This window comes from Siphateles boraxobius, unplaced genomic scaffold (genome assembly GCF_051911475.1).
Source record: "Siphateles boraxobius isolate OS27281-9 unplaced genomic scaffold, OSU_SipBor_1 35, whole genome shotgun sequence".
Taxonomy (NCBI): Eukaryota; Metazoa; Chordata; class Actinopteri; order Cypriniformes; family Leuciscidae; genus Siphateles; species Siphateles boraxobius.
Window position 1 is genome coordinate 15483627 of NW_027508975.1, and position 26833 is coordinate 15510459.

Consider the following 26833-nt stretch of genomic DNA (forward strand, 5'->3'; position numbering starts at 1 on the left):
GATATTGGAAAAAACATTTTTTTCTGAGATATATTTTGCAATATGAAAAATAAATTCACCAGATGACTTGAATAGCTCTATTTTTTTTTATATAAAAATTTGCATAGAAAATAACAAACAAATTACTAAATAAGCAAAGATATATTCAATAGAACAAGAAGAAGAGAAGATCTTTTGGATGAAATCAAAAGGGACAGAAAGGACTGAGGGACAGAAAGCCCTCAAATTTCATCAAAAAGATCATTTGTGTTCCGAAGATGAACGACAGACTTACGGGTTTGAAACGAAATGAGGATGAGTCATTAATGACAGAATTTTCTTTTTTGGGTGAACTAATCCTTTAATAGAATGCTAATCAACAGCAAACTCTACTGGAATCAATTGCATGTCGAGTCTCTTGTGCATTTCATATGAGCAGCACTATTTGTGTGCCGTGCAGAGTTGCTCGTCACAAGTCACTTTAGGTTAGGATACTGTCTTAGAAGGTAGCCTATATGGATAAGACATTAGGGCAGCTTAGGCTAATTTGCAGTTCGCCGAGCTATAACGTTAAATAGAGTCACTAGGAATATGAACATTACCTTTTTTGGTCATCTGGGCCTCTCGTGAGCCCGGTGGGGCGTTGATGTCACCGGTGCCCTGGAAGTAGATATATTTCTTCACTGTGATGAGGTTGGGGGCGAACTTCCAAACATCCTCTCTATCGTCTATGATGCACACCATGGAGTCTCCACAGGGGAACAAATTTCTACAAAAGGCACACCAGTTTTTATACTGACATATGTATATGCTCATATTTAGCAGCTGGACTAAATGAACAGAACCCAGACAGTGCCAGCCTGCCAAAACCAAAATGTCAATGAGCATTTATTAACATTAACATAATACTGTTTATATCCAAAAACTGTTTGGATAATTAACTGGTCTCAAGGGGATTTCTAGTGGATATATGAATTCAGTTCTTCTCAAGCTTACACAGGTGTCCAAGCAGAGGAACCACAGGTGTAGAGAATGACCTTAACTAATGTTAAATAACGTTTGACAAACACAAACTGTCCCAATGCACTGGAAAATTATTTTTGTGCTGTCTCCCTTTCGAATAAATACCTTGATAATTTGTTATTCAGACATTTTGAAGTATCTTGAGCATCCAAACACGTTTGGGGCCACTGGGTATGCACCGTAATGAGTATAGATTTATCTGTAAATGTCTAGTACATCTAAACAGCCCCTGAACATCTTTCTAACAGCTTGATTTTTGAAATGGCAAACAACGCCATTCACACTAATAGAAGCATTGGGTTGCAGAGACTCGGCTTCTGTAGGTTTATCGACCTAAAGAAAGTAATCTGTGTGCAGCTGAATTCTTTGAATGACACTGGCTGCTCTGTAAGTCTGTTCTTCATTCAAGGTCAGTATAAAAGCTCCATATGAAGCCCACACATATTAAGAGTCTGTCATGAGAAAAGTGAACTGGATTTCCTCCAGTGTAGTTAACGCATAAAACAAGAAAAACAGACTGTGCCTGGAAGCCTTCAGTCGTTTTTGTCATCAAAGCAGGACAATTCATGCTTTAATACTGATATTTATAATAGTATATCATAGTATGTGTATACATTTAATGATTAAAATGTTCAACATTCAGCCTCCAAGGTTCAGAGAGTGTTTCACCTCAAAAGAAATAACATGAAGGATGTACATGAGAGACAAATGCTTGACAGAAATGGGATATTTTTTCAGAAAGAAGGGGAAAAAATACACCTAAAAATGTCAGGTTCAAAAAATACATAAATCCTCTGAATTCAACATAAAGATGATCATGTTGCATAAATTACTTCATTGAGGTAGTCCTAAATGTGTTTAATGTTCTCGGTTCTCCGTATTCTTGGTCTATCAAGCAGTATCCAATTAATATAATGTGGGTGAAAAGCAGAGGGTCTGCAAGACTGCACCTTATATTGGCGCTTGAAATCAGTCTTAAGTTGAGTCAGAGCTGTTCTCTTCTGTGAACGTGCATTCGTGCAGAGAACCTTTGTTCACACTGCTGGAGTCAAGAAAATAACTGCCAGTATTTTCACATGAGGTTGACTAAGCTTTATATTTAACAAGAAAACCTCTTAGGATGCTTGGCTTTTATAATTTAAGAAAGAAAGAAAGAAAGAAAGAAAGAAAGAAAGAAAGAAAGAAAGAAAGAAAGAAAGAAAGAAAGAAAGAAAGAAAGAAAGAAAGAAAGAAAGAAAGAAAGAAAGAAAGAAAGAAAGAAAGAAAGAAAGAAAGAAAGAAAGAAAGAAAGAAAGAAAGAAAGAAAGAAAAAAAGAAAGAAAGAAAGAAAGAACTTCCCTTGCCTTGAACAAACACCACTAATAACATCACAGCTCAAATCAAACACTAAAATCAAATCCCGTCCTAAAAAAAAAATCACATCGCGGAAGTTACACTACCGTTCAAAAGTTTGGGGTCTGTAAGATATTTAGGTTACACTTTATTTTAAGGTGTCCTTGTTACAGTGTAATTATACATTTAAAGGCACACTATGCAGGAATTCTGTTTTTGTCAAACAGCGACCCCTAGAGTCGCTGTGGAATACTTGCACTGTCGTAAATGCCCCCCACCCCACTCCACCCCCCACACTGGTACCTGTTCGGTAGGAAATAGAACCGTCGGGCATGCAACAGGCACAGATAGACTCGGAAGATATTGACCAGGTAATGTTTCACGATTTCATACAAATATTAGGCTACTGCATAGTCTACTGAACTACTGATGATGGTAAAAGGATAATAATAACTATATGTCAAGTGTGAGACCACTTTATAATAATAAAGTAGCCTACCGCGTTTGCTGGCTTATAACGTTTTTACATGATTGCTGCTAAATCACAAGTAAATAGCCTATAGTCTAGGACTACTGTATAATTTCATTTGTGTTTTTTGATTGTAATGTAAACATTGCAAAATGCCAGATGACATCAATAAAGTTAAATGTACGTCGCATTATTTCATAACATTCGCCGCTGTGATGTCATTAGACATGATTATTGCAATTTATCATAATAGTTTGCAAATTGTGCTCGTTTACACTTTTTACAACCTTCTAGATTTAACTTTATTTGTGTCCTGATAACTTTGAGAGATATTGACAACTGTTCTGATGATAATCTCATGATAAATTATTGGACTGGTCTAATTATCAACAATGGATGAATGAACAGCATCGTAAAAAATGACATACTACAAGCAAGCGCAACAACATACAATATAGAACGCAAACAAGTTTACAAATAAGATATTTACTTACTAGTCCATCAACAAGATCGCCAGGTCAGCATTGCTGTTGCATCCAGTGCTGCTTTTTAGCTCGCGCCAACGAGTTAATGCCCAACCGAGTGGGACTCTTGTCCGGTTCCTCACGCGGTCAGATTCTCTTTTCCTTTTCAAACTTTCTTCCGAACGCTTTTTCTTTGCTTGTTCCATCGTCTGAAATGCGCGCAAGTGTCTGCGTGCTTCATATGTTGTTGTTGTGTGTGACGTAGTTGCCATAAAGCAAGTCATGATTCTCGCGAGATTTGTCGTGGGCGCTCCTCTCAAACTTACATTTTTCCAGCGACGACCCCCCCAAGCTTTACTACCAGGATGATTCATCCTACTATGAGTTTATTTACCACCGAAATTACATTGAAGCTGTTATATTAAGGTGCAATTGTTACATAGTGTGCCTTTAAGTACTGAGTAGTATTACTTAATTACATGTGCTTAATATAGGGTTCGGGATAGGATTAGAGTTTGGTTTAGTGTTAGTTGCATGTAGTTATGTAAAATGTATAGTTATTGATATACTAACTACATGTAACATATGTAACAAGGACACTAAAATAATGGGTTTCCGATGTTTTAATGCTTTTGAAAGTCTAATTTATTTGAAAGTGAAAACAGTAATACTGTGAAATAGTATTCCATTTGTTAAACTGTTTTCTATTTGAATATGCTTTAAAATGTAATTTATTCCTGTGATGACAAAGCTGAATTTTCAGCATCATTACTCCAGTCTTCAGTGTCACATGATCCTTCAGAAATTATTCTAATATGCTGATTTGCTGCTCAAGAAACATTTATTGGTATTATTAATGTTGAAAACAGTAGTGCTGCTAAATGTTTTTGTGAAAACTGATACATTTTTTCATGATTCCTTGCATTTATTTGAAACAGAAATCTTTTGTAACATTATAAATGTCTTTACTGTCATTGTTGAACAATTTAATGCCTCCTTGTTGAATAAGTTTGGTAACACTTTATTTTAAGGTGATAGTTACATGTTAACTTACTAAATGTACTTAGTATAATAATAACAGTAAATTATGCATACTTACAAGTAACTAACCCTAAACCAAACCCTAACCGTACCTCAAAAAGGAGTACATGTAGTTAGTTAATAATATTACTCAGTACTTATTTGAGTAAGTACAACGTAACTACATCACCTTAAAATAATGTGTAACAAAACGTGAATTTTTTTTTCAAAGACAAACTTTTGAATGGTAGTGTAAATGAGTTGAATACAATGCTTCATATCAAGAAAGACAATGGAAGCTAAACTACTCCAGAAGTGTAAGACTGAAATGAGTGAAACATGCCTCACCTAAGGTTGCCAGTCTTAGAGTAGGGGTCGATGCATTCATCTCTAGACATGATCCGATGAGAGAAGAGTTTCTTTTCAGGGTCTAAAAAACCTTTTTTTTTTAAAAAAGAAAACGTGGTATGAGTGAGAGAAAGAGAGAGGAAAGGATAAAGTGTAAATTAGAGCTGGAAGCAGAGCTATAAACACAGTGATTTCGCTCAGACCGCATTGAGACTATTTACAGCTGTAATAAAAGGAAAAACAGGAAAAATAAAACGAATCAATGCTTTTATGTTTTCAAAGATGCAGCGCTGACAAGCTTTCAATCTCCTGTGTGCGCTTCCTACATAATTCAAGACTTTAAATCAGAAATGTTGAGTCATTTCCTTTATTCCGTTTTATCTCCTGATGTTTTGTCCACAACCAGACTACAGAATCTGGGTTTATGAGAAGTACTGATATCAAGATGCCAAAAACTTGAGACCTCTGTAGGTCTCATTCAAAAGGTGGTACATACACCTGAAAATGAGAAACCTGAGGAGATCTACTGTGCCAAATAAATCCTGCAAAATCATACCTGAACTAAAACCACACTCTCCAAGCATACCAACTACACGTCACATAATAAAATCTCTGAACTAGATAAAAGAATGAATGCGTCACACATAACGATTGCCATTATAGTGTATAGGTTATATTATAAATGCCTATACAATGGAACATCAGTAAACATATTTTGTTTATTGGTCATTAAGCAGATGCTTTTATCCAACGCAGTAAACGGGACACTGAATGCTGGGACAGTCCTTGCAGACTACACTTTTTTCACTTTTTTTTTCACTAAATATCCAAACACAGCAAACAATGTACTTATCCTCAAACTCAAAATACTGAGAATATGAACAAATGCTGCCACCTGGTGCCATGGTGAATTCAATTCCGGTGTCATGGACAATTCAATCTCTCACACAAACACTATAAGTGATAAAACTGTTTTGCATGTTTACCATTCAAAATCAAAAAGTCTGATCGCATAGATAGATCGCAAAGATCGCTTATTAACAAGCCGCATGAATTGAAGTATAATGTTTGTAGCACAAATGGAGCAGGACAAGTTCCACATCTAAGTTTAATACTTGGGGTTAGGGGTTTCTTTGCACTGAGCCGTACAGCGTCCGTCACATCATAGTAATGTACCTGCAATGGTGTGAGCGTATAAACGGCTGCCAAAGGTGAAGACGTGCAGCTCATAGAGTTTGGCGATCTTTTCTAGAAAGTCTTTGCAGTGAGGCCGCAGTCGTGTATGAAGCATAGGCTCCCCTCGTCCTAGCTGGAAATGAAAGATTCCCTGGAGAAAAAAAACCCCATTGCAAAAGCAGTTAGAGAAAAGATCAACACCATTAGAAAATTATACAATATATACAACCGTTAAAAACTTTGGGGTCCGTAGGATTATTTTATTTTATATTGCTGAAAGAAGTCTCTTTTGCTCACCAAAGCTGCATTTATTTGGTAAAAAAATACAGTAATAACAGAAATACTATGAAATAATAATTCAATTTAAATGACCGTTTTCTATTTTAATATATTTAACATACCCCTGTGATGGGAAAGCTCAATTTTAAGCAGTCTTCAGTGTCACATGATCCTTCAGAAATCATTCTAATAGGCTGATTTGCTGCTCAACATTTCTTAGAATTATCAGGGTTAAAAACAGTTGTGCTGCTTACTATTTTTATGGAAACCGTGATATTTTTTTCAGGATTGTTTGATGAAAGAACAGTATTGCATCTGCTTCAGAGTGAAAAGCAAGATTGTATACATATTCTGCTGCCTTTCAATCCTGTCCAGCTGTAGCAGGGGCTTTTAGGAGCATTCATTTCAAAATAATTGTTCTGGACGCTGTAAAAGCAGCATGCTGACAAATTTTCTGAAAGCAGACATAATGCGTTCTTGGAGGAAACCATTTGAGCCTTTGATAGCTCAGTTAATGGTCTAGTAATTGTTGGGTATAAAGATCTAAAATAGATTTTTGTTTCAGCTGATCTACTGAGTGAATGTATGCCGGCAGAATGAAAGTAGAACTCCTACGAGAACAATGAATCGACAATGGAAGATAGCAAAGAAAAGGAGCATGATGCAGTCATTTAAAAGAAATCAATCAATGGTCGGATGCATTTAAGCTCTTCACAGCAACGCTTCTAGTTACAAGCACAATCGCTTGAGTTCACAGAAACATGCAAATTAGATCACTAAAAAGTCTTAAGAAAACCATACGGCTGTCTATATTTTCTTTTATTGCTGTTGTTAGTGTTAACTCAAACAAAACGAAGGTACTGTGGATAAATCTGTTGAAGCCATCATAAAATACAGTAGCACATCAATGACGGATTAAACTTATGTCTTAAAAATGTCATAAGAGCACAAAATAAATCAATGGATGAACCAAAAGACAATCAATGCTTCTATAATGACATAACACATCACTAAAGCGGTACATGATCCATGAAAAATAAAATACCGAGTAGTATTATTCATGATTTTACAAAGTTTAACAAAGTTTTTAAAAGTTTACAATCATCAAGATTTATTTCAATTGATCAAAAGGGACATTAATTATATTTATAATATTATAAAAGATTTATAGTTCAAATAAATATTTATTTTTGCTGAATTCTGAAAAAAAAAGTATTGATGGTCGTATGAAAAATTAAAAGCATGGTTTCCACAAAACCATGAAGCAGCACATAAGAAATGTTTCTTGAGCACCAAATCGGATCACATGACACTGAAGACAAGAGTAATGATGCTGAAAATTCAGCTTTGCCATCACAGGAATAAATTACATTTTAAAATATATTCGAATAGAAAACAGTTATTTTAAAATGTAATATTTCACAACTTCTTTTTCCCAAACATTTGATGCTAGTTTAATGTGATCTTTTAACTGTTACCTTGTTGGACATACGCTGGCAGTGCTGTTCAGTGGTGTGGATCAGCGTTTGGTCCAGATCCACCATCAGCACTAACTTCCTGTTCCTGTGAAGTCTTTGCTGGTCCTCTCGGCCAAGCTGCTCTGCTTGCTGCTCACAGAGACACAAGGACAAAAAGACACAGAGTATGTACACCGGACGGACACTGATGGTGCGAAGTAAAGGTTCCGTTCACAAACCGTTTTATGTCACATTGAAATGGATTTGACCTCACAAGCCATTATTACAGCACCCAGCTTTCTATATTTAGATGCACACGTCATTGCCTAAAATACAGCAACACTCCATACATAAGCTTCATACTTGAACTTGAGAAAAAAGTTTGTTGGATTATAATGCTTTCACTTTTCATACTTAAAAGTAGAGCTGCACATTTCTGGATAAATTGAGATTTTTTTTTGTTTAAAATAAGAAACGATTCTCCCTCGATTCTGAATAGACAAAGAAACAAAATAACATGTAACTTAATACAGGTTCTGATTAAATGTTTATTGCTGAATATTTTATTAATTTGAATTTTGACAACTCACTCGGTAAAGACTTCACCCGTTTAATTACTAGATTAATCTGCATTTTTGAACAAACCTCTTAAATGAATAATTCAATGACAAATACAAAGTCCCTTGTCGCCAGCTATTGGTGTAATGATGTAATTAAAAAAAAATTCATTTGATGCGTTAAGTTACTTTCTAAAGTTGATTTACTTGATTTTGATCGCTACCGTAGACATCAGTGTTTTCATCTGAACTATAAACTTTTATCTTAGTATTTCTGTAATATTTTGAATTATTGTAATACAGAAATAATTATGTGTGGGCACTCACCGGGAGTGGCAACAGATTTGAATGTTCACTGTGATCGTACTCGTCAAAGGTTTAACAGACACAGCTGAACCGGTGTGTTTGAATCGAGATCGCAATCTTTTAATGATTATTCGTCCAGCTCTGCTTAAAAGCTGAAGTGTATAATTTATAAAAAGCTCAAAATATTGCCGTTTGTTCGAGTTTCCTGACCAGCACAACACAGCAACATTGGCTCAACCAATGGTGTGAGTTTGGAGCGGGACTACATTTTTGACTGACCAATGGTAGATGAGGGGTGTTTTAACTCTAATGAATAGAGAGGAACTGTCAGGTTCTGGAAGGAATCGACTGAAATATCCATTCGTTTTCTCCATTGGAATTTTTTTTTTTAATGATAACTTTTAGATATTTTCAATAAACATTTAAAGACAGCCCTATTGTGAGATAAGAGGTAGTTAATCAATGGTATATGCTTTTGTTGAAGCCATCAGCCTGCATCCTTTTTAATTTATCTTAAAATAATTGTGTTTAATCTTAAGAGTTTCTGGTGAAAAACTACAATACCCATGATGCTGTACAGAAAATTTCACCAAACAGAATCACGGCAATCAAATTGCAACAAAAGTGCTCTGCAGGGGCAGCCCTTTCACATGAATGATTGAATTGAGTCAACCTCCCTATGCTCTCAAAATATTTAAATATTGGTATATATATGCAAATTTTGCAATAAATGTAAAGTATATTGGCCCTCATTTACAAAACGATTGGGAGGATATTGGGCGTACGGTCATTTCCACACAAATTAATTTGAAACAAATTAACTTTTCTCAACAAGCTTTAAACTGGTTTAAATCATACCTGGACTGTAGACAGCAATGTGTTAAAATTAGTGGTGTGAAGTCATCAGTTCAAAAATGCAAACTAGGTGTACCACAAGGTTCAATATTGGGCCCTTTGCTTTCTTATTTATATATAAATGATCTACCTGAAAGTTGCAAGGAGGCTGGTTGTCAAATGTATGCAGATGACACAATTATTTATGTAACAGCATAAACCTCTCATTTGGCTGCAGAAACGTTAACCAGACAAATGGTCAGTGTCTACCAGTGGCTGCAGGATAATTGTTTAACTTTAAATTATAACAAAACAGTTTCTATGTATTTTTCACTAAAGAACAAAGTGGTGGATGGATTTAAATTCAAAATTGACCAAAATGAAATCAAGGAAGTGAGTGAATTTAAATATTTAGGTGTCATTGTAGACTCTAAACTTAAGTTTGATAGCCATATTAAGAAAATGTCGAAGACTATTAAGACAAATTTGTAGGGATGGCCCGATACCATTTTTTTCAAACGATACGAGTACGAGTATTTACATTTGTGTACTTGCCGATACCGAGTACCGATACCGGTATTTCTACCACAAAAGTAACTATAGGCTCCCAGAAAAGAAGACAGAAGACTATTTTAGAAAACAGGTTAGAAGACAGTTTTTATTTTTTTCTCTGCTTGTTTTAACGAGTCTAAAAATAAATAATAATGAGTAAAATAATGAATGTATTAACACACAAACCACTGTTAATTTAACATAAAAGCAAGCAGGCTACTGAATGCGCACAAAGTGCGCTCCCTTAATAGCCTAATTCCTAAAAAGCTGACAGTTCATAGCGATCTCACACATCTCTGTTATTATCAATGAAGCTGACTGCACAATGAATCTTTCGTAATATCCACACACTGTTATAATTAGAGGATTTGCCAGCATACAGAATTCAGCACTGAATAAAAAAGTTGAGCGGTGAGGGGAGACTATCTTAAATGCTTCTGATTGGCCATTGCGTTCAAGAAATCAACACATATGACTGATTGGCTACATCGCTCAACGCTGCAAACATGTTATGAATAGAAACTCTGGCCTGTAAATCGTTTCTATTTTGTTTTAGTTGTTATTCTTGCTTTTCTGCAACAGATGAATAAAAATCTACTAGTTTTAATATGTTTTATTCATAGATATTTCTAGTTTGCGGGAGTCCCGCGAATCGTTTTATTCTCCCGCAACCCGCACACACACAGAGTGAGTGCATTACCGCCCGCGACCACGCTCGCACACGGCCATCAGATCTAGTGCCGCGCCGCACTCTATAGTGTTGGGAGTGCACGTCCCTATGCCTCAGTTCACCTCGACAAAGCACTCGCGGTGGCCAGTTTCGCAAAATGTACGTGGTATCGGGGCGTGGTATCAGCGAATTATTATGAGTACGAGTATATGAGGACAGTATCGACCCGATCCCAGTATCGGTATCGGGCCATCTCTACAAATTTGAACTGTTTTCGTATGATAAGACCATGTATATCTCTTAAAGCAGCTCAAATGTATACATACTATGATATTATCACATTTGACATATTGTGCAATAATCTGGGGTCAGGCTTCTCAATCAGTTGTTAAAGCTGTAATGTCATTATATAAACAAACTTTAAAAGTGATGGATCAGAAACCAATGAAATTGCATCATTGTCAAAAATTGTTCAGAAGTATGATTTGTTAAGTTTTGATAATTTTTGAAAGTTCTCATTTATAAAAACAGTATTTAAGTGTATATATGGCCTTGCCCCTGATGTAATCTGTCAGTTGTTAGAAAAATACAGCAGTAATGTAATTCACCTCACAGCTGCTTGATTTGGTTCATAATGAAGACTTTTTAAAAATCCCTATGAAAAAAATGAATGGAAAAAATACTTCTACAATCTACCATCTATCTACACTCTAATACACACATTTCATAATCTCCATCCTCACAAATAGCAAACTCACTCACCTCTGAGCTGACCATCAGCTCGGGAACACTGTGCACCATGGAAACGGTCGCTGTAGAGATGGGCACCTGCTGCTTTCCGTTCTTGCTCTGTAGTCTGGAAGGCAGAAAAAATTTAAGTGCATCTTCAGGACCATCTAGTTACTTAAGCACACTACCACAAATATCTCTGAGAGCCAAGGCAAGATAAAAACAGGAAAAGACAATAACAGCTTCTTCTGAATGTCACCTGACAGACGTCATTTCACTTTTTTAAGGTAAGAGGAGAAAAACAATTCTGTACTGGAGATTAGCAGTGCAAAAAAAAGATGTAGACTCACTGAGTTAAGTCTTGGCCACATTCTGCACACAAGCCCTTCATTACAACGGGATGACTGCATTCTTCCACTTTTGCTATCACACCCCTGCCAAAAAGACAAAAATGTGTAGAAATAAACAATACAGGTACACTAAATGCACTTTATACACATAGACTATGCTTGTTAATAAGTAAAATAAAAACTCTATACGCATCATTATAGTGAGATTCCACTCAATGGACTGCGAATATGTGTGAAAAGCTTCTCTTCAAATTCCAGTGCAAACTGTTGTTTTTATAAATAAGCTAATTTTCAGTAATGCTCACAGCACCCTCTACTGTTAAAGAAGGCAAAAAAGCAATAAAAAAACAACATTAATTGTCATTAAATAAGCTGGATCGAAGGAATATTTAAAAAAAAAAAATTTCAATAATAAGCATTATTTACATCACACCCATGAATCATCACCTAACTGCTAGTCGGTGATAGGCAGTAGGCTATTGGAGAAGGCAATCTTTAAATTGTGATGTTGAATTTTTGGTTAATAACATTGTGGTTTTGGCCAATTATTTTATACATGGATGTAGTTTTTTTTTTTATAAATCCCCTTTCTTTCACATTTCCAGATGGAACTGGTGATCTTCAAAATCCTTAAAACTTACGCATAACAAAAAATACCGTAAGCCGTGTAAACATTTAGCAGTGTATTTTGATGATTAACCCCCTTGTGTAAGATTTTTCTGTTCTTTATCTTTATTTATTTATGTATTTAATTAAATACTTAGTAGTTATGTTTTGCTGTTATCAGGATTTGTTGTAATTGTATTAAGTTTTGTGTTTATTGAGGCATGTTTTGTTTTTCACTCAGCAATACTTATAATATTAATACTTACTTTAAAAGAAAAAATAAGGGGGAAAAAAACACTCTCAAGACACCATTTAAATCTAACTTTAAATGAACTAATATTCACAAAACTAATTTTAATATAAGGGGTCTTTACTCTCACAACTTAAAACTTTCTGCAACAAACCTGCTACTGGACATGTAAACTTTACGGTTTCATGTGGAAAGTTGATTTTACACGTTTCTCTTCCACTACTAGACTTAACTGAATTAATCCGCCTGCATGCGTTCAACGACACACCCTCTTCCAAAGCCCCGCCCTCTACATTCGTGTTAGCCAATCCGACGGCAGCAAAGAACGACCACAAGATGATTGACTGGCAGAGAACGTTTCTGATTGGCTAAAAAGGGCGGGCCGCTCCCCTAACTCTTGTTTTGCTGTTTACAGAGCTTAGGGCTATCAGAGCTTATCTATCTCTCAAGAACAATGTTCAGTGGTATATGTCAGATAATACGAACAATTTATAGATGATGATATTAAAACAGTCACTTCCAACACCTTTACATGTCATTAAACGTGATTATACTGGACGCGTGGAAGTTTAGTTACTGCTGTCACGAGCCCAGCGTGAGCGCCAGTGCGCGTGCCACTTAGCTTAGCGCGAGCACGCTCAGCAAATGAGCAAAGGCAGCGAATATATAAACGTAAACGATATGTCAACAGTTAAATCGTGGTGCGTGTGATGGCCAATAGAGCCATGAGAGCGCGACTTACCCAGGCGCGATGACCTGCCCGAGTTGACAGCACAGTTCCCGCACAACTCCAGCGCGGTCCGACTTCAGCTTCCTCTCGGGCGCTCTTGGCTCGCTCTCGGCGGGTATAGGCGCACAAACCGCGATGACAGAGTCAAGGTTCACCAGAGCTCCGGGTTTCACCTTCCACTCGAGCAGCCGCAGGGGACGCGCTCCAGCGGGGTAGCGGATCTCCGTCACCTGCACCGTGGGGCCCTCTGGTGCCGCACCGCCGGAGTCTACAGACTCCTCCATCACAGCTTCACACTTCAGCCACACACACGCGGCAAACCGCAGCGAGCGCGTAATGACAATTAATAAAAGGAGTAAAAGTCTCTAAAATAATCCAGAAACGTGCAGGACGATAAAGCGATGAAAACGAGCTGTAACGCAGGACAGGCTGAAGCGTAGGTTCACTCTTCCCGCCCGTAAACAGGAAACACAAGGCTGCGGCACGAGCGAGATTTCTTCCACTTCCGGGACACTTTATCACTCCTCATCTAAAACTACATTCATATTAGAGTTTAATCTGTATAATATAATAAATATACTAATAACAATTATATACGTATAATTGTATATACATATAAAAATATAATTGAATTAAATAATGCATTAAATATGTACATTCATATCAAGCTGGTGGTTCAAAGTACATCTGACTTGAGCATTTGTACCAAACTGTATCCCCTCCCCCTTTTGAGACAGGCAAACCCCTCCTTTGTGATGTAATCTGATGAAATATCATGATCATACCATCTGTCAAGGGATTAAGCAGTGCGTCATCGCAACGTCTAAACATTCTGGTTTTGGGGTATATTTTCACTTTTGTTTTTACTTTGGTTGAATTTCAAAGCTGGATTTACATCATCACTAAATCATTTATTCAAAATATGATCGAAGAGGAATGCATGATGCATCTGTTATATATTTTCATGTATGCATTTGGCTGACCTTTCTGTCCAAAGCGATGCTTTTAAGGTGTACTTTTAATCAATACAAATGTTGCCATTTTCCATGGTTCTAAATCTAAATATTATCAATAATCTGAAATACTGGAGAGAATTACTCCAAAGTTAAGAAAATGCCATAGAGTCATCTTTGCAAATTAATTTAACTTACTTTTTTTATTTAAACTTAGTTTAAATTTAATCTAAGTTTACGTATATGATGTACGTATGTAGGTTTTTTTAATTTATTTTTGTAATTATGTGTACTGTCCCTTTAATTAAAGGCATACACTGCACTTCACGTAAACATATTTTTTTTACTTAGCATTTTTTTCTGTATGTTAATTTTTAATTTTTGATTTAGTTTTCTATTAAATTTGAATGCTTAAGTTTTTCCAAAAACACTAATTTTTATGAGGGGGAGCACGATTTCGCGTCAGACCACTGTCACGTCCTGATGATGTCACAGCAGGCTCTTTCGATCTGTCCAATCAAACTACACGCGTGCATGATCTTGAAGCGAGAGGAAGTGTCAGCGAGACGAGAGCGAAGTCACAGTCACTCATGCGATCATCATCAGCCCGACCGGACCGGACACATGGCGGCAGAGACATTTAGATCGGTAAGTGCAGCATCGTCGTTAGCCGCTCACTTCTGCTGTTGTTCAATCGATCGGTCAGTGAGTTGCTTATGTGCTCGAGCTGCCTGATCAGTATGATACAGGTCAGATTCTCTATTAAACAAAAGGTCACTGTATTTCTATTTCACACTTCAGGATTTAATGGAGATGCATTTAGATGGAAGATATATTCCATGTCATTATCCAGTCTAGAAGTGCAGGTCTGATCCTGAATCAGCAGTCAAGGCCAGAGGAAATGTGAAGCATGCCTTGTTCTTTATTACTGTACGCCTTAATAAATCCCAAACTAAAGACTAATTGTGATGTCCAAGTATAGGAATAGACGTATAAGAAAGACTGCCTGTCCTACAGTCTGACACTTGACCGCACTCTTCAAAACATTACCATGGTAGCCATTGTTTAAATAACATAGTTACGACTGTTACCGTTTACTATTGTAACACTCATTCAAACAGTGCAAAAAAAAAAAAAGTTCAGAAGCTTCATTATGATGAATAAATTTTTTTATGACAATGGTGACTAATACCATAGACTTAAAGGGACTTTGCTAATACCAAGTTTTACAATGGTAACACTGGCTGTAGTGCAGTGCAGTGCTTCTCAACCAGAGGACTGGGGCCCACTAGGGGGCCTCAAGATGACTTACAATGATTTAAAGTCAGCATGTAACCGAAGTTGCGATAGTATTTTCTTCTCTATTGGGACATATATCAGAGTGAAACGGCTTCTCGAACAAGAAAAAATGGAGGCCGGGACTTAGTTTATCAAGTTTTGCTATGGTTTGCTATTGCTGTGATGTCATGTGAATGTCGGGTTGTTCTGCCCTCGCGCCAGCAAACACATCAAAGAGAAGAAATGTTGCTGCAAGAGAGGGGGAAATCTGGAGAAGTGACTTAAATGAATACATTCTCCATGGCGATTTTTTCATAAATAATATATATTTTTCTAGTTATGTCAAGCTCTAAAATATGTTATTGTGTAGAAATTGTCATTAAAAATTTTTTAAAAATCATTGTCCTTAAAATTATGCAGTAAATTTCAAACAACTATTGAAATCATGGGATTTTGTAGTGGACAGTGGTGGACCTTAGAGTAAAAAAGGTTGAGAACTACTGCTACAAAACAAAAAAGTAACATGGTACTACTGTGTTTCTTTTTTTCTTTTACGTGTGCCATAACAATCCCACATATTTTGGATATTCAACACAGTAGTACCATTGTGTTTTTTAAGTACTTTGTAGTGGCATGTCTTTACCAGGGTACATGAATATTGTAATTTGCCTATTAATCCTGAAAATGTGCTTTCATTCATGTACTTAGTTAGTTACCATCTGATACCATGGCACTGTCATGGTACTTTTGTCAGGGTTACTATAGTATTTATGCTGGATCTGTTGTTACCCAGAACAATTTTGGAAGGGAATCGATTTAAAGTCTCTTTCTTGGACAGAAGCTCTCTGTTTGGAACATTGGCTCACAGAGATATTGCCGACTTGTGCAGTTGTGTTTAAGAGAACAAGCGGCTGTTGATGGGCTGTTTATCATACTCTATAGAGACCTTTAAGCTGGACCACATCCCTGACCTGTCCACAAATCAACTCGCCTGAGTAAAAACATTTTGTTCCCTTTCCCTTCTATAAACATTCCCCCTTCTTTCACGTTTCCCGCATGGCCTTGATGCCGAAACTCTTGTGTTGCAGTGTATAAACTGAACTGAATCAGCATTGAACTGAATTTAGCTGAATAACGACGACTTTCTTCTGGAGAGCTGCTTTACAGCTGAATTTGAATTGGCCCCATATTTGATGATAAAGTTTGCATCATTGATCATTATTTTCCTGTTTATTACTGTGAAGCTGCTTGGAAACAATCTGTATTGAATAAGCGCCATAAAAACAAAGGTGACTTGATTTGTATGAAAACACACCTCACAGATCATCTCTTGAGCTGTTTTAAAAATGCTAGCAGGTGAAAAATGTACCTTTTCTTTATATATACTGTACATGTCAACAATTTGCTTGAGTCTTCAACATCGAATAATCTGTGTCTGTAGACAAATTTAAATGTTAATTTTATTATGTTTGTTGGTCTCTCAACATGTACTGTAACACATTACCTGAGTGAGCTTGCAGTTTGACTGGTGTTTAATTTGTATTGTCTTCAGTTAAGGCTGTGTCGGCGTCATATGTCTCTGTTACGGAGGTGTTCTCGGCTCATAGGTCCACAAGAACATCAGAAGTTCTTTTCCTCACACAGGTGGGTTTCATTTGCTTTATGGGGTCTGACTTCATTTTAAGAGTGAAAACACTCTGGATGTTATAGTAGGTATATGAACAAGATTTTTGCCAGTGATGCTGGATTGTGTTTTGTTCCTCTAGAGTTGTAAAGAGTCACAGGCTCTTTAGGAAGCTGTTGTTTGGCATCTCGGCGGGCTTGCCGCTCGTGGTCGGCGTGCGATATGTGGTCTCAGAGCCCAGAGAGAGGAGGAAGATGAAGATACTAGCGGAGGGAGTCGGGCGCTTCTGCAGGTCAAGCTCTTTAATAATCTTGTGTAAAATAACATTATTTAATATCAGAAATCTGCTTTGCTAATATTAAATTCTGTTATATACACTACTATTCAAAAGGTCCGTATTTGTTTTTAAAGAAATTAGTTAAAGAAAGAGTTATTCAGCAAGAGTGCAATAAATTGATCAAAATAAAGACATTTATAATGTTACAAAATATTTCAATTTCAAATAAATATAATATATTCTTTTTAACTTTCTATTTATCAAATAATTTACTTCTCCCCAAAAATATGAAGCAGCACAACCGTTTTCAACCTTGATAATTGACCTATGGCTAAGCCACGCCCCCTCCACTCACTCGGACAAACAGTCAACATTCGGTGACAGGCGCTATATTTAGTTATGTTGAAGAGGAGCGAAAAGGCTACATGTTTTGCTAAAAAAAAAAAACACAAAGTTCCCTAGTAGTTTTGGTAGAAATTTGTCTAAAATCTTGTGCTTTAATATGTAATTAATGGTTCATGATCAAATTAAATATGTGTAGGTCTAAGTTGCATACATTTCCAGGACAAGGCTTTTTACCAAGAGTAAGTTACCTCTCCGTTAGTTTGGTGCTACAGTATTTACATGAATCATTCAGCACAACACTGCTAACATTTGTTATCTCGGTTATTTACAGATATGTTAATGAAGCTAAGTGACATGATGTACAACGCAGGTTGAAGCTAACGTTAACGTTTTCTAATGTTAGGCTAACGTTAGCCTAACGTTACGTAAGAGATGTTAAAAATAACGTTCAAATACGTTGCTGACTTAACGTTACCTTAGAACAGATGTAGACATCCTTGTTTAATTTATCCACGTTTAGTTGGTGTTGTGGTCTACTGCATAACTTAATCCAGAGCAGACACTTATCTCCGTAGTGTTGAGATGTGGCTTAATTTGTCGCCCAGCCTCTCGGGATACCTAGTGTCGAAGATACATATACTCCATCTACACCGTTTGAACATTTTAAACTTAAAATGACAGGAAAAAACATAAAAAAGAAAGAAAACTGACTAACTGCAATGCATTTCAATGGACGTGGAAGCAGAGAATGTCCGAGTGTATTGGGAGCTATGCGCACTGTGATTGGTTCATCGCGTTTGGGGGCGTGGCTTAGCCATAGGTCAATTATAAGAAATGTTTCTTGAGCAGCAAATGCTTAAAATTCAGTAATAATAATGTAATAATGCTGAAAATTCAGCTTTGACAACACATGAATAAACTTAAAGTTTTACAATATATTCGTTTTGCAAACAGTTATTTTAACTTGTAATAATATTTCACAGTATCACTGTTTTTGCTTTATTTCTGATCTGATAAAAGCAGTCTTTATGAGACTTTTTTTCAAAAACATCTTACCGACCTTAAACTTTTGAAAGTTAGTGTATGGCATTATATTACCCATCAGGCTCTCTGATCTGTAGATGTCATATTTTGCCTTTGGTTTTGACATGCCTGTAACGTGGATGAAAATGAGATGTATATATGATTCTGTGTCCCGTCAGGTCTCTCTATGTCGGGCTGATGATATCAGCAGATTACTGGTGGACATCCAACGTTTTTCTGCGTGGCTTGGATGAGGTAGGTTTATACCCCCCGTAAAAAATATTTGTAATGAGGACCCCCACATTTTTTCATTTACTCACCCTCATGTTGTTTTAAACCTGTATGGCTTGAATGAATAAAAAAAACACTGAGGCATTTTTCAAAATATCTTCTGTGTTCCCCAAAAGAAAGAAAGTCATACAGGTTTAAAGTGACATGAAGGTGAGTAAATGATGACAGAATTTTCATTTTTGTGGGAACTATGCTTTTAAACCTTTATGACGTTTTATGCACAAATATATCCAGTGCAAAACATTGTTATAAAAACAAGTAAACAGTAAAAATGCCGAACACTGTGAGCTCTAAACTCTGTTTCCGTCCCTGTCGCCAGAGCAGTCCAGAGTATGAGGAGCTCATGTCAGCGTGTCATCAGAGAGCAGCCAGTAATATGGTAGACGGGGCCATCCAGAACGGAGGCCTGTATATTAAGCTGGGACAGGGACTGTGTGCATTCAACCATCTTCTACCTCCAGAGTACATCCGCACCCTGCATGTGCTGGAGGATAAAGCGCTCAACAGAAGACACAAAGAGGTGAGCAGCTTCAGGTTAAGAAGCAGAACATATTAAGATTCAGCTGGAATCTATCTATCTTTTTATCACTTTCATATCAAATCCATCTCGATTCATGTTGTTCTAGGTAGACGCTTTATTCCAGGAGGACTTCAGCATGACTCCAGATAAAATGTTCAGGACGTTTGACTATGAGCCTGTGGCTGCTGCCAGTCTGGCACAAGTACACAAGGCAGAACTGCATGATGGGACACCTGTGGCTGTAAAGGTGCGTTCGGCTTGCACATGATGACTGTTGATAAAATACGGTTTATTTGCATTTTACTTGATTCATCAGTTTGATGATATTTGAATTGGTTAAACGTGATTTGATAGTCCAGTGCAGTATTGCACTGTTGTACTTGTTTTCAGTATTTGCAAGAACATGTGATATACGAACAGTATGAAGTGATGATCCAGTGGACATTGATGCATTTACATTGTTATGAGGATCTGTTGATGTGTGTTGTTCAGGTGCAGTATATTGATCTCAGGGATCGCTTTGATGGTGATATAAGGACTCTTGAGATTTTGCTGGACCTGGTGAAATCTATGCACCCCAGCTTTGGCTTCCGCTGGGTCTTACAGGTCAGTGCGGCAAATAAAATGCGTTTAAAAGTGCATGAAATCAAAACTTAGGGCGTTTTCACACCTGAAAGTCTGCACTAAGGTCCGAACCAAAGTTCACGTTTTGATACATTTTATACTTTCAGAAAGTTTTGGTTTGGTTTCACATTGCAATTATGCGAGCGCTCTAAAGAACTTTACGTGACATACTTGTGTCCTGTCGTCATCATCTATGTGGGCTGCATCTTGACATTGATTGGTTTGTAAATGGACGTGCGTCTGACGTCAGCGTGTTGTCAATTCGGCGGGTAACTTTGACAACATGAATGAACAGACGCATATCGTTGCAACTGTATTGTTATTTTTATGGCATAATTACCTGCAGCACCAACTATACACAAGGCTAGTTCAAATTCCCCAACTGAACGTCCTCGTCGTGCGAACATTTTATCGTCGCCAGCAGGAAAGGTGCAGGAACGGTCTGATGTCATCAGACCATGATACTTTAATTAAAAACCTTGTCTCCTCCTCTCCCCATGTGCTACGACGGCTCATTTTTCCTGCCACCTTCTGTTTTTTCGGCTATGCGGGAACCACCGGAACTTCCTGTAAAAGGTCTGAAAGTCCGAACCATACAGAAATGCTTTCACACTAGAAACGAAACAAACCTTTTTTCAGTTTGATCCGGATCGAGACTACCTCTTTTCGTCGGACCAAATTTCCTCTGTTTGGTCCGGACCATGGTCCGGGGTAGGTTTCACACCTGTAATTTTGATTCGGACCAAACTGAAAAGTCTGAAAGTCCGGACCAAACAAGGTAGGTGTGAAAGGGCCCTTACTCTCAAAACTACAGACCGAAAGGAATGTTAAAACATCCCACCGCTGGCCAGATGATGCGCAAACTACGTTTCTTGACTGGATGAAGCAAACCAGCGTCTCTCTTGTAAAGTTTTGATGGATGCGGATTGTAATCGAGTTAAATGCGTCTGCGGTGACGTACAGGAGTCATACAGCACGTATGTGCGCTCTCGACACACTGATGGCACATTGTATTTATGCATAGACACATTTCATTACATTATCGATGTTTCCACACACATCCAGGACAATGTTTTATCTGTCATGTGTATGTTTCTGTGTTTAGTAATTCTGAATGGATCCGTGTATTGTAGTATATAATGCAGTCAGATCAAGGCGGATGGAAACAATCTCTCATTGTTTCTTTATTTTTCTCCATGTTGCTGGTAGGACTTGAAAGGAACGCTGGCACAAGAGCTGGATTTTGAGAATGAAGGCAGGAATTCTGAACGTTGTGCAGAGGAACTCAAGCATTTTAAGTTTATAGTTGTGCCCAAAGTTTTCTGGGATCTGACCAGCAAGGTGAGAATCTTGCCGTCAATATGACGGTGAAGTCTGTCTTTGGTCTCCAGCTTTCACACATACACTACCAGTCATAAGTTTTGCATCGGTATGATTTTTAATATTTATAAAAGTCTCTTCTGCTCACCAAGACTGCATTTATTTGATTAAAAATACAAACAAAAAACTGTAATATTGTGAAATATTTTAACAATTTAAAATAGCTGTTTCTATGTGAATATATAGTAAAGTGTCATTTATTCCTGTGATCAAAGCTGAATTTTCAGCATCATTACTCCAGTCTTCAGTGTCACATGATACTTCAGAAATCATTCTAATATGATGATTTTATGCTCAAGAAACATTTCCCATTATTATCAATGTTTAAAACAGTTATTTACATTTTTATTTCAGGATTCTTTGAAGAATAGAAACTCCAAAAGAACAACATTTATCTGAAATAGAAAGCTTTATTAACACTACCATTCAAAAGTTTGGGTTCAGTAATAATATTTTTTTTATTTTTTGGGGGGGTGGAATAAAATAAATCAATACTTTTATTCATCAAGGACGAATTAAATTGATTAAAAGTTACAGTAAAGACATTTATAATGTTACAAAAGATTCTATTTCAAATAAATGCTTTTCTTTTGAACTTTCTATTAATCAACGAGTACCGAAAAAAATTGTACACAACTGTTTTCAACATTGATAATAATAATTGTTTGGGTTTTTTTGCATCAATTCTGCATATTAGAATGATTTCTGAAGAATTATGTGACACTGAATACTGGTGTAATGATATTGAAAATTCAGCTTTGATCACAGGAATGAATAACATTTTAAAATATATAATATAGTCATTTTAAATTGTCATAATATTTAAAAATATTACTGTATTGTTAATTAATTAATTTTTGTATTTTTAATCAATGCAGCCTTGGTGAGCAGAAGAGACTTATTTTAAAAACATTAAAATTCTTTTAAAAAACGTTTGACTGGTAGTGTAAATGGATACTAACTATGACTTTGTGCCCATGTAGAGAGTCCTTACAGCAGAGTTCTGTGATGGATGTAAAATCAACAACGTGGAGGAGATTCAGCGTCAGGGACTGAGTCTGAAAGACGTGAGTTCAATGGCATCTGTTATAAATGAACTGGCTCAAATCACATCCATTAAATGTCCATAATTTCCTCTGGCTGTGTTTCAGGCAGCTGATAAACTCATCCGCACATTTGCAGAGCAGATTTTTTACACCGGCTTTATTCACGCTGATCCTCATCCTGGAAATGGTGAGATTACTGTCATTATATGGCTCTATTTCTTATTGGGAATGAATGAATACATATAATGATGCTCAAAATTATGACCCAGACGTTCCTTCATCAGTGTCGCTCATGTGAAATATTGCTCATTTTAGTACTGGTAAGAAGAGGTCCAGATAAAAAAGCTGAGTTAGTTCTGTTGGATCATGGGCTGTATGAAATCCTCAGTAAAAGGTGAGAACATGAGAAACAAACACTACAGAATCAACATGAAACAGAAGGTGAACTCTGAAGAGAGAAACTCTCTCTCTCTCTCTCTCTGTCAGTGACAGAGCGGCTCTGTGTCAGCTGTGGCGATCCATAATCCTGCGGGATAAAGCCGGCATGAAGACATATGCAAATCAGCTCGGGGTCAAAGGTAAAGCAGTTTTTCTTACATATTTTATCATGACAAAAGGCAGTTATGTATTTAATATGTATACTATTTAAATTCTGCTAACTGAAACTTCTTAAAAAATGTTGTTATATCACAGGAATAAATTACATTTTAAAATATATTACAATAGAAAACTATATTGTAATTGTACAATTGTAATAACTGTAATAATATTTCACATTACTGTTTGTAAAAAAAAATAGGGTTGTAACGATACCCTCATGTCACGATTCAATGAACTCAATGCACAGGACAATAGTGACACCAGAATACAAATATTCATGATTCTGAAGCTGAAAATACAGAATTATTTAAGACAAATATGCAAATATTTGCACTCTGTCACTGACTAGATATATTAAAAATAACGTTGGCCACTTTTTACTGGTAACAATACATTTGGAATTATCAGGACCCACGAACATTCCCCCATTGCATTATTATACATTATATTCAACATTATATATAGTAGTTTAATGTAGTACTTACACCAAAACTCTTTACACAGTCATTTTAATTTTGGGTGAACTATCCACAATACATATTGTTGCATTTTTGTATTGCGATATATTGTTACACCCCTATTAAAAAGTATTTTGATATTATCATATTCATTGCATCTCACTGGACATTCCCAGAATACTTCCTGTTCAGTGAGATGCTTCTGCAGCGGCCAATCAACATGTGGGAAATGGGCCTGGGTAACATCCTGACTCGAGAGGAGACGTCGTACATGCGTGACATGGCCATGAACCGCTTTGATCAAATCATGCAGGTGTTGAAGTCTATGCCGCGGCCCATGCTGCTGGTGTTCAGGAACATTAACACGGTCCGCTGCATCAACATCACTCTGGGAGCTCCAGTCGACCGCTACTTCATCATGGCCAAGTGGTAGGGGACTAGGAAAAGACTAGCACTTGCTTGGCTCTAGTATTGACCCAAAAATCTTTGTATGTATTTTCTTTTCATTGTCCTATTCCTTCTTGAATAGTGTAGAATAACTGCTGCCCCATGTAAGTTTTCATATTTATGGTTCTGTTTCGAATTTTGATCTTGTTCACCCTTCTGCTATCCATCATTTTAATATAAAATAACTTTGTTTCAGTGCTGTGAGAGGATGGGGCAGAACTCTGGCCGATGACACCAGGATTCTTCCCAGACTGTCAGTCTTCCGCTGGTTCTGGTCCTTTTGGGAGAGCGTCAAGTTTGAATTCGCTTTAAGGTGATGACACTAGGACTCTATGAAATCGGATTTTTTCTAAAAATAAATTCTAAAGTGTTTTTTTTTTCTGTTAAAATTTTTCTGGATTCCATTTTAATATTTAAATTCAATTTTAGTATCAAAAAGCATGTCTAGTTAAGTGAAAGCATAAACGTATACAATCAACTATTTATTAAAAGTTGAACAAAAAAAAAATTTATAGGGGTAATACTTTTTCCCCAAACTTTTTTTTTCATTAATTTTTATGGATTCTGTTTTAATAGTTTAATTAATTGGATTCAAAAAACTTAAATAATTTAGTGATTTATTAAAATAATATTTATTATAATAATGTTTGTGGCGAGCAGGAAGAGGCCGCAGGTGTTGCTCATCAGTAATCGCGGCCCTCTGCCTCGTGCCGCTCTCTCACGGCCCTCGGCCTCATCCTGCTCGCCACAAATGTTTAAATACTGCTTGAATTTTTCTGGATTTATAATTTCATACAAATGTATTATAAGAAAAACCCAGATATAATCAAATGAAGGCATAAAACATGAACAATTATTTAATCTTTTAAAATGTAATTAAATGAAAATGTAACAATTCTTTCCATTTTTTGGCAAACAAAGTGATGAACAACAGTTTTAAAAATTAAAACTTTAAAATATTCCTTAAAGTTTTAATAATTTGTATTATTATTATTATTGCTACTTTACAGTAGAATGTAGAGTAGATTTAAAGGAGTATGTTGTAGTTTCTTCAAATTAAACCAAACTTTTATTTTGGTGAGTTGAAATGAAGACCTTGAAGTGAAGTGACTTTCAGTGCAGCTCTGGAGATGAAGCTCATGTGTTCATGAGACGCCAGACACACTAAAACGCAAGCATCATGCATACTTGAGTTTGTGTAGTGGACAAACTGTTCCACTCTTCAAAGACAGAGAATAAGCAGACTTCGTCTTTTTGTGCTTCAGTATTTAGACAGTAGTCCATATCATGATTTGATATCTCAGTGGCAGATGAAACTAATATTAAACTGGAATCAAGCTTACGGTTTTAGCACACTCTTGCCATGTTTGTCTAATGTGCATCAGACGTCATTCTGTGTTCCTGCAGGTCAGAGATGGCGCTCATGAGTGTCACTCACTCTCTGCTTAAGCTGCTGTCTAACTGCAATATCATCACGCTGGACCAGGACGTGTATCAGTTTCTGAAATGAAGCGTCACCTCTGAGCCTGGTTTCACTCATGTTGGATCTTGCTTTGCTCTCAGTGCTGTTTGTTCTTTTAATGAGTTTCACTTGAGTTTGGGCTCTCAGGAATCTCTCACTCTCTGTCTCTCTCTCTTTCTCTGTGTTGCTTTTCTTTGAAATAAGCGCATTTCACAGAAAGCCAAACACTTTTTAATTTTTGCTTTTATCAATTATGATGTTTCAGCGTAGACCTCACTTCTGTAGACCTCAGAAACACTCAAATGATTCATGATGATCATTTAATGGTGGCAATAATCAGGGGGGAAATCACTTTGAACAAAGTAAAAATAAAGCTTTTGACCTTTTACCTCATGAGGTTTAACAATTTATTGCAATGGCAATTACAGAAAACTTTTTACTAATTATAGTTAAATTGTGCCAGGTTATTTTGTATTTATATGGATTTCACTGAATGAATTGATGGCAAATATGCAGTTGGAGCTGAGAGGTGTTGCGCTGTCAAACATTTGTCTGTAATAATCTACAATCCAATGTATTTTGAATATAAATCATTTATAAGAGGCTATTATTTCAGTTTTGTTTGTGTAATGTTTGGATTTTCCAGAGTCCAAATTAATGCACTTGTATCTCATGGAGTCTCTATTACAATTGAAATTGGATAGTTCACCCAAAAATGAACATTTTGTCATCACTTACTCATCCTCAAGATGGGGTCAATCAACTGTCTGGTTACCAACATTCTTAAAAATATTGTTCTTTTTTGTTCAAAAGCAAGAAAGAAAAAACTTATACAGGTTTGGAACAAATTGAGGGTATGTAATGACAATTTTCTTTTTGGGTGAACTATCCCTTTAAAGTTGGCATAAAAAAATCATTCATGTATGTTTCTTTCTTTTCTGACCTCATAATGGTTCATTAAAATGTCATAACTGGATCTTCTGGTGAAAATGACAGAATGGTGACGTATGCAGGTCTGCTCCACACTCGATTGCAAAGCTTGCCTTAATTTTACCCGTCCATGCCCTACTTTTTTTCTTTTTCGATAATCCATTACACCAGGATGTTCGTCACAATACAGAAGAAAAGATTTGTTGCTACTTCCGTTTCGTCACGACTAACGCAGAAAACAAACGGAAATCCATCTCTTTCGCTTCCCTTATGAACACTGCCAAGCAAATTACATGGTTTATTGATTAGATTGTTCTTTTGGCAGTTTATAGTGTTTTTGTCAAAGAAAGTCTAAGACAAATTTGCTTAGTTGTACCCTTCTTGTGGTCAAACTGCAAATCTGCAGACAGAGAGTGACCCGTGTCCGTAGGGAAGAATAGTGAC

General features: G+C 36.6%; 2 protein-coding genes across 3 annotated transcripts in view; one reads left to right on the top strand and one right to left on the bottom strand.

Annotated features, from left to right (window-relative positions):
* The window catches only part of ctdp1 (CTD (carboxy-terminal domain, RNA polymerase II, polypeptide A) phosphatase, subunit 1), a 124387-nt gene extending 110697 nt beyond the window's left edge, over nucleotides 1–13690 (bottom strand). The window contains exons 1-7 of the mRNA XM_077196536.1: nucleotides 13144–13690; nucleotides 11546–11629; nucleotides 11229–11322; nucleotides 7569–7697; nucleotides 5812–5962; nucleotides 4636–4726; nucleotides 582–748 (exon numbers count right to left, since the gene is read on the bottom strand). Of these exons, the coding sequence (XP_077052651.1) occupies nucleotides 582–748; nucleotides 4636–4726; nucleotides 5812–5962; nucleotides 7569–7697; nucleotides 11229–11322; nucleotides 11546–11629; nucleotides 13144–13415 (988 nt within the window). The 5' untranslated portion in view covers nucleotides 13416–13690. The remainder of the gene's footprint in view (nucleotides 1–581; nucleotides 749–4635; nucleotides 4727–5811; nucleotides 5963–7568; nucleotides 7698–11228; nucleotides 11323–11545; nucleotides 11630–13143) is intronic.
* Nucleotides 13691–13885: 195 nt separating this feature from the next.
* Nucleotides 13886–26435, top strand: adck5 (aarF domain containing kinase 5). Of its 2 annotated transcripts, none has more exons than XM_077196537.1 (15): nucleotides 13886–14732; nucleotides 16915–17006; nucleotides 17129–17278; nucleotides 18811–18886; nucleotides 19242–19442; nucleotides 19549–19689; nucleotides 19935–20048; nucleotides 21276–21407; nucleotides 22430–22513; nucleotides 22598–22679; nucleotides 22808–22886; nucleotides 22979–23070; nucleotides 23727–23979; nucleotides 24194–24310; nucleotides 25405–26435. In XM_077196537.1, the coding sequence occupies exons 1-15, from the start codon at nucleotides 14568–14570 to the stop codon at nucleotides 25505–25507; spliced, it is 1881 nt and encodes a 626-aa protein (XP_077052652.1). In that variant the 5' UTR covers nucleotides 13886–14567; the 3' UTR covers nucleotides 25508–26435. The 2 variants fall into 2 exon arrangements, 1 of the variants encoding a protein (XP_077052652.1); XR_013190465.1 differs by having other exon boundaries at nucleotides 14464–14732; nucleotides 23727–24101; nucleotides 25405–25852.
* The last annotated feature ends 398 nt before the right edge of the window (nucleotides 26436–26833 follow it).